The 8475-nt window shown below is 39.8% G+C and overlaps 1 protein-coding gene across 1 annotated transcript in view; it reads left to right on the top strand.

The window, feature by feature from the left end:
- Nucleotides 1-486: 486 nt before the first annotated feature.
- COLEC10 (collectin subfamily member 10) overlaps nucleotides 487-8475 on the top strand; it is a 48174-nt gene continuing 40185 nt past the window's right edge. The window contains exon 1 of the mRNA XM_019642087.1: nucleotides 487-805. Within this exon, the coding sequence (XP_019497632.1) occupies nucleotides 658-805 (148 nt within the window). The 5' untranslated portion in view covers nucleotides 487-657. The remainder of the gene's footprint in view (nucleotides 806-8475) is intronic.

Genomic DNA, 8475 nt, shown 5'->3' with positions numbered 1-8475 from the left:
TAAGACAGCGGACCAGAAAGGCAATTACTAGGTCAAGGGCTATAAACAGTTTTAATATTCTTGCTACTTATTGCCAAATTGCTTTGCAGTAAAGGTGGTATTCTTTCCTTTGGGGTTTAATCCCAAGACAATTCTTTGTAGCAGGAGAAGGCGATAAGGTCACGGAGAGCATGCAGAGCTTTGCTGTTCAACCACCACAAAGAGGTAATGAATATCTCCTTATGAAAAAGCTCAACGCCATGCATAGTGCTTCCATAACACGTAGGTCATTGAAGAAATCACTGGCTCAATCTTTCTGGAACCCCAGCCCTTAAATGCAATGTAGGAAGTTAAATTGTCAGCTCATGTACTGAGCAGAAGGCATCTCTCTTGTCTCCGTTCTGTGGAATGTTTCTACTGACCTGGCTGGTGTGTTTAGTTCAGAGATCATTTTCAATAAACGGTTGTCACTTGAAAATAAACAGTCTGGACAATGTATGGTCAGTTTGGAACACTAAGAAAATAAACAACCTAGGATGTGCTTCCTTTTGGACTTTGCAGCCCTTGTAGGAATGTGTGCTCCAGAAATCACTTTCTTCCTCAGAGCCGAAGGTTTTATTTAAAATAAAGCTGTTTATGTGGCATTTCTAGGCGACCTTTTTTTGAAGAGCCTCAGCAATGGGTGGCTTTGGAGTCCTCCTTCAAAGGAACCAGTTCATCCTCCTGGTGCTCTTTCTTTTGCAAATTCAGAGTCTGGGCCTGGACCTGGATAGTCGTCCTACATCTGAAGTCTGTGCCACACACACGATTTCACCAGGACCCAAAGGTGAGGAAAAAAAATTCATCTGTAGTAAGTAAGCTCCCTTCCTTCATCTCAACCACATTCTAGCTTTCCATGACTTTCTCCTCTCCCTTCCCTAGTTCCTCCCATTTTCCTTCTGCTTTGGAAAATCAATTGCCTGTTACTTATTTTTAAATCTCCCTTCATGTTAGCTAAGAGAATTTTAGGAGGGGGTGGAACCCCTGGGGCAGAGATGTGACAGAACTTTCTCTGGACAGGGGGAAATTTCCTCTTCCGTGCTGCTTTAGGGGAAGACACACAAGCAAGACATTGGTTTTCAGGAATCTTTTCCTGTAAAACATCTTGGGTTGTTTCAACCCCAACTTCTTTCTCATACTGCTTCTAGTAAAGTTAGATACTAAGCACAATCTCAGTAAATATTCGTCTTTTGTATATTTCATACATTGATGGGCTCCTGGGTTCCAATGCAGAGGAAAATTTTTGTCAAGGATAGGAGGTAATAGACAAATCAACATTTCTTTATTTGAAAGTGGATTCTTCAGGGCCAAACACCTTCAGCAGAAGAATGATAGAATACTGCAATTCTTTTTTTCAAGTAGACCCAAGGTCTAAATGTGCTTCAAGCAACTGGTTGATAGGAAAGCTGTTGTTTTCCTGGTTTTAGCTCTGACCCTTTTGTTCTGAAAGTGGTCACTGCAGAGTAAATTGGTGCTCCTTCATTAGTAATTCATGCTGTGTTCCTTCAGGCTGTAGGGTGGAAGAATTGCAGCTGCTTAAAATTTTAAGTAGAAAAAGGGTCTTTCAAAAAAAACAAATACACCGCCCAAGCTTGTCAGTTATTTAAATGTGTATTGCTTAAAGTGCATTTTTCTTAATCAGTGAATTAATTTCCTCCTAAGATTGCAATCCAAGTTTTAACCTTTGATACCAGAAAATAAATGCAGGGAGAAGAAGGAGACCTCGGGGCCTCCAAATATTTCTTGGGTGAATAAATGAATAATATGAGGGCAAATGTTGAGAAAAGAAAGTTTCTATTAGAAGTGAAGTATTTACTTAAAACCATTAATGGATTTTCCATACAGGAAACTTTGTATTATTCCTAGGGTGTCATGGAGAATGTTGAAAATTAAAATTGTCCTTGTTCCTGAAAATGGGAGAATCCATTTGAGAATAGCACCATTAAACAATTATTTCCTGTGGAGAAACTGCAATTTTCAACAGGAATAATGGACAAAGTGTCGGTAAAAGTGTCCAAAACATAATGCATTCCAATTCAACAATTATATTTATTCCAATTCAGCCAACGTATATTGAATACCTACTAAGTGCCAAGCACTATTTTAGGCACAACAGATAACATTAAATAATATGTATTGTGAGCAATGGAGAGATAAGTGACTTAAAAGGGAAACAGAAGGCAATTAATATTTGTTGGATACTGGCAGAGTGCTACCCTCATTTCATCACTTAACCATAAAACGTCTCCCTTCTCATTCAAAACCTTGTTGAGATTTCAAACAATGGAAATCTCTTTAACTCTCTTCCTGAGCTTGTGTAGAAATTGTAAGATGATTACAAGCCAGAAATGTGACGGAGTAAGGAAGTTGAGTGCCCCTAAGAGAGACTTAGGAAGGGGTCCCCTAGGATCCTGGGCTCCAAAACTAATAAGTCTGTTGTAGATCTGGTATGATTTCTTCTTCCCCCAGAGCCTGGGACCTTTGCATCAAATGGATTCTGAATTCCCTTCTTAGGAAAGAGATTCCCCAATTTTGCAATGGAATGACTACCTACTAAGCCCCAGGCATTATGTGAGATGCTGAAGTTTTCAAGCTAAGGAAGAGCAGCCTAGAGTTTGTATCAACAGTTCAAGCTGGGTATTAGATTGCAAACCCTTGTGGTCAGAGCACAATGAACTCATTTTTTTTGTCCTTTGCAAATGGCCTATATGAATGCATGGAACAACATGAGTATACGCATCACAGACCTTCCTTTGCTCTAGGCACTGTTCTAGATGTCTGATGTACAGTGAAAAACAAGGTATACTTTTGTTTTTACCTTCTATCAAGATATAAACTGCCACCTATCTTACCAAATTCCTTCATAAACATGGCAACAGCCTCTCCCCATCCTGGAACAAGGCACATTTGTATTTTCAGTTCTACAAAATTAAAAAAACAAAAACAAAAACTTGATGGCCAAATAAACAGTTTAAAGGACTCTTGCTTCTGTTCAATATATTTTTTCTAAGATCAAGCTAGTCTATACTTTTCTCCATGGCTAATCATCGCAGTATCATATTTACCAGCTCCGAAAATTCTAGACTCTCTGAAACAGACAATAGAAGGAGTTCTCTCTAAATTCATGTGAGAGACTGGGAACTAAATTAATTATTTGGAGTTGCAGGTGGAAAGCCAGTAATGCCCACCTTTCATATAATATATTGTCCAATATAGAGATGCTGTATTTCACTGCATTGTTTCCTAAGCAGGACTTAGTGGAAAGACGTTGGATTCAATCTGTTTAATCTTCACTATGTGTTCACATCTATTTATGTTTCGGTTTCTTTATTTGTAAAATAGGCCTTCATCATAGACTTGTTTTGAGAATAATATAAGGTAATATAAACTCTAAGCTGTGTAGACATCACAAATAGGTACTTAAATTCTACTTGTGTTTCCTTCCTCTTCCTAAGCCTGTTAAGTAAGTTTCAAGAATACGCATTGTTCCAGTTATCAAAACTTCTTTGTTGAAAGCCATCTTTATTTATTTATTTATTTATTTATTTATTTATTTATTTATTTATTTATTTTTATGCTTTAAACTTATTATGTTATACTGCTTAGTGGGAAAATGTTCTCTTTTTTTTTTTCTACCTTGGTGGTTTCTTTAAACAATTTATGTAAAATCCTGACCTCTAGTGGATTTACTTGAAAACAACAACAAGAAATTTTAAGAAATGTTAACAACAACAACAAAAAATTTTTAAGCCAGTAAGAAATATTTAGATGATGCCTTACAATTTCCAAGGACCTTTGAAATGCACTCTTTTATTTAATTTCACAATTGTCCTACGTGGTACCAATTACTTTAAACTTAAAGATAACGAACTAATATCAGTGAGGCCTACCGGAGTGTCCAAGGTCTTTCAAGTAGATGCAACACAGCCATGCAACATGAACTTCACCCCTGGCCTCCGGGCCCTGGTTTCAGTGCCATTCCATGACACCCAGTGGTTTCTATTAGAATCAAGTTTGTAAACACAGTCCACTGACCCCTTTCTGATAAGAAGTGGATAAGGCAAAATGCCCAAGAACATGGAGTTCTTACAACCTCTCAGCCCAGCATTGTACTAGATACGAAAACATGCTGAAAATGATGACATGCCTCCTTTTTGATAATTAACTTCACTACTTCATTAGTGTGTTTGGAAATTAACTATATTTCACCCTATTGCTTATTTTGGCTTCTGCTAGCTTTTTTTTTTTTTTTAATTTATTGGGATGACAGTGGTTAGTAAAATTATATAAGTTTCAAGTGTACATCTCTATAATACATCATCTATATATTGCATTGTGTGTTCACCACCCAGAATCAGTTCTCATTCCATCACTGTATATTTGACCCCCTTTTCCCTCTTCTACTACCCGCTCTCCCCACTTGCCCTCTGATAACCACTAAACTGTTGTCTTTCAATGACATCTGTGTGTGTGTGTGTGTGTGTGTGTGTGTGTGTGTGTGTGTGTGTGTATATACTGAAAGGTTCTTTACAATCCATCTTGCTTCTCCCTACTTCCCCCACATCATTTCAAACCTCTTTTCTACTTGTAGCATGCTCTGGGCATCCTTGCTTTGTCTCTCATTCTTGAACCAAGACCTTTGCACTTGATTTTCCTTATGTCTGGCCCAATCTTACCCCAGATTTTCCCAAGGTTTTAAAACCTTCTCATTCAGGTTTTAGCTCAAATGCCATTTGCACAGTGAGGCCTTGCCTGACTACCTCTCACTCTCTGTCATAGTTCCCAAGACATTTTATTATTTTGACAGACTTATTACTAAATGAAAATCTCTTATGTATTTATATATTTATAGTCAGTCCTAGAATGCAAGCTTCATGAAAGCAGGGCCCATGTCCGTTTTGCTCTGGGTGTTTTCCTACTGCCTAGAAGAGTCCTGACACATAGTAGGTGCTCATTAATTTTTTTTTTTTTGGTTAAATAAATAAACCCAAGTTTTTCAAGTTCCCCAATATTTTATGTTGCCCTGGCCTATTAATATAGTTCCTTGAAAATACTCTGCGCATAGGTCCTACATTTTCCCAAATAAAGAACTGCTGCTTTTATGCATATGCACATGCTTCCCAAAGGGTGACCGATCTTGGGGTTGCACTGTCATTGCACCAGGTCAAGGAACTTTCCCACCAGTGGCCACTGCCACAGCTTCCCCAGTGCTCCCTCTCAGCCTCGCCTGGCCACTCCCTCCACACCACGGCACTCAGGAAGGAAAGCTTCCCGTTGCTTCTGAGGACACAGCAACTCCTGGAAATAATTGTCATGACTCATCCTCACAAGTGGCCTGTGATGAATTCACGGGGCCAGGAAAGTGTCTCGTGCCTTCAGCGTGACTCTAACAACAAACCTCAATTATGGTAGTTGGGGCTGTAAGACTAACACACATTGACTAGTTGTCATTCCCTGGGCACTGTGTGAGTGTGTTATGGCCATTTCTAAATTTAATTACCTCAATAGACTTGGAGAAAGAAAACATGATCATTATCACTTGGCAGATTTAGAAACTGAGGTTCAGAACTTGTAGGTCGGTAGCCTAAGGCCACACAGTTGGAAGGCGACAGTTTGGAGCTCAGTGCAGTTCTAGTTGACTCCATGTTCTAATCAGCCAGACGGGCCCCTAAGCAGTGTTGGCTGCACCACAGTATTTTATGGAGCTCAATGAAATAGCTACTTCAGTTTTTGCTTGAAGCTCTTATTGGTCCCTCATTGGTGAAGCTCATGCATGGGTGTCCCAGGTGACACCTATGAGTGCCAGGTGACATGAGGTGCACATGGCTTGGCCACGAGGGAAGCCTTATCGAGCAACCCTCTATCTTCTGGAATAATTGCTTTCTCAGCAAACTCCTTAGCCTCCAGGAAATGGACTTCTATCTGGCCACCCACCATTTTACTGAACATGGCTCCGGATCCCAGCAACTGACACAATGTGAGTTATTTCCCAGGAGTCTTCACAGCCTCTGAACAGGGCTTCTTGTGACTTCCCCAAGCAGATGGCCAGATGTGCCCAGAGATATCTGGATGACTTTCACGCTCAACTTGGAAGTCTCACTAACTGTAAAGTAACTCGCAGAGATAATTTGGTTTAACCCCAATTAGTTTTATGCTTGTGAAAACTAAAGCCCAGAGATGTGAAATAACTTGTTCTATGTCACACAGCTGCTAATTGGTGGCAGGGCTAGAATGCAGCTCATATCCCAGATTCCCAAGCTGGTCATTTTTCCATTCAGCCATGTTATATCATTGTCCTCACGTTTTATCATTCTCATTAAGCATGAAATGATCCTTCCTTCAGTGTTACAAATTAACACTAGAAAAGTTCTGTGAGGTCAATGTATAAACATGGTCCAGAATTGTTTTAACTCGGTCACCTTGATATAAATTAAACTGCTGATTTCCTTCTGGTGATTTTATCAGAGAGGTTAAGCAAGTAGGTATTTTCCCCAAACCTATATATTAATTGTATTAATTAACTGGATTCTTTCATTGTGAGTTTTAATACATTTTTATTCATAAGGACAGACCAAAATTGTAAGTGGCTTGTCTTTTCCTAACTTCATATTTCAGTGTGTGAATATTCCAGCCCATTTTCTCCCCCTCTCCTTTTCCCTTTGGGTACATGCCAAGAAAACATTTCAAGGTTATATCAGGAGGGGAAGAATACAACTCCAGTCAGCCAAAGTGGGGGCGTAGGCTGCAGTGGGGCTAGCCGGCAGCTGGCGTGAGTTTTTTGGTGAGCTGCCATGAGCCACCGTGAGCAGCCAGCCAGCCAATGGCCAGCCACCAATGTGCCTCAGCCGGGAAGAGCGCAATGATAATACCAACATGGGCCAGTGAAGCGACGTCCTCCACAACTAGGCTGAAGAACAAAAGGACAGCAACTTGTCTGTTCCCCTTCCCCGATTCCCCAACGCTATTCCTCTCCCCCAATTCCCCAATAAAATCTTTAAAACTAACAAAAAAAATATTAACAAACTATACATTAGTAAAACCCAAGGGAAAATGAGAATGTTTTTCCTGGCTTTTTTTTTTTTTTTTCCCTTTAAGGAATATTTCCCCTTAGCTACTGCCTGTGTTGCAGGCAGGCCATTCTGTCAGCCTTGGGTTATTGACAATATGTGTAGACCAGACACGACTTATCTCTCATTCTTCTTATTTGTGTTTATGCAATTCAGCTTCTGGAAACTTTCTCAGTTCTGTTAGAAACAGTGTTATTTTGCCCTCTCCACATCTTATCAGGATATTCCCACCCATAACCAGTGCACCTGGTGTTCGCACCACACGTTTGATGCTCAATGTACTATTATTTTACAAAATTCTTTAAATGATATTTTATAGCTTTCTCTGCTCTTTTATAAAAGAGTTGTAAATATACACAGTAAAAATCTGACACTCTGAAACTCCAGTGAAGTAGCATCTTAAATAATTTCATTGTTTTCAAATTATTTATTGTGATTGTTCTTGATTTGAAAATGCTGGAAGCATCACTTCAGGTCTCTTGTGGCCACTTGACAATTGTTGTATCTGTTAAATGATACAAATATGAGCCTTCAGAATTTATAACGAGTTTATCCATTATTTTGCTTTAGCTCCACTGACATACTATAGGAATTATTATTCCTGTTAAAAAGAAACTAAAGCACACTGCTTTTGCAAGTGATCTGACTGCACAGCTCTGAGCAAGTATTCTGAAGAGAAATCCCCTGCCCATTCAGCCTCCCTAACTATAAAAGAAGTAACCCTCATCAACTTAGCCAATGAGATGAACTAAGATCCCTTAAATGAGACAACGTCATCTCAGGCAAAATCAGCCACGTCTTTTATTTATTTATTTATTTTATTGGGGAACGGTGTGTTTTTTCAGGACCCATCAGCTCCAACTCAAGTAGTTGTTTCAATCTAGTTGTGGAGGGCGCAACTCAGTGGCCCATGTGGGGATCAAACGGGCAACCTTCGTGTTATCAGCAACCTTGGTGTTATGAACACTGCACTCTAACCAACTGAGCTAACCAGCTGCCCCTGCCCTGTTTTAATAAGACATGTCAGACATACTGATAATACCAAGTTCCTTGAAGATGTGACTCTTATTGTTCTCTACACTTCAAGAACTTCTAGATTCTGAGGGTCATCTATATGATATCACCCAAGGATAAGTGTATGTGCCAGATGCTATATATTGGGTGCAGCCAACACCAATTTATATGATTGTGTCCTGCCTGGCCTGAGATGACAAGTATCTGGAAAACTATTTTGACATTCAGAGTCAAAAGCTGACAAAAGGGCCGGCTGAGTGGCTCAGTTGGTTAAGAGCTCACTCAAGAGTTTGAGCTCTGAGCAACAGCGGTTCGAGTCCTGGCCCAAGCTGAGCAGCCACTGAGCTGCCAACAGGTGGCAGGATGGCTCAGCTAA

Source organism: Hipposideros armiger, unplaced genomic scaffold, assembly GCF_001890085.2.
Source record: "Hipposideros armiger isolate ML-2016 unplaced genomic scaffold, ASM189008v1 scaffold_65, whole genome shotgun sequence".
Classification (NCBI taxonomy): domain Eukaryota; kingdom Metazoa; phylum Chordata; class Mammalia; order Chiroptera; family Hipposideridae; genus Hipposideros; species Hipposideros armiger.
The sequence above is the reverse complement of the archived record's forward strand: the minus strand, read 5'-3'. Positions and strand labels throughout refer to the sequence as shown.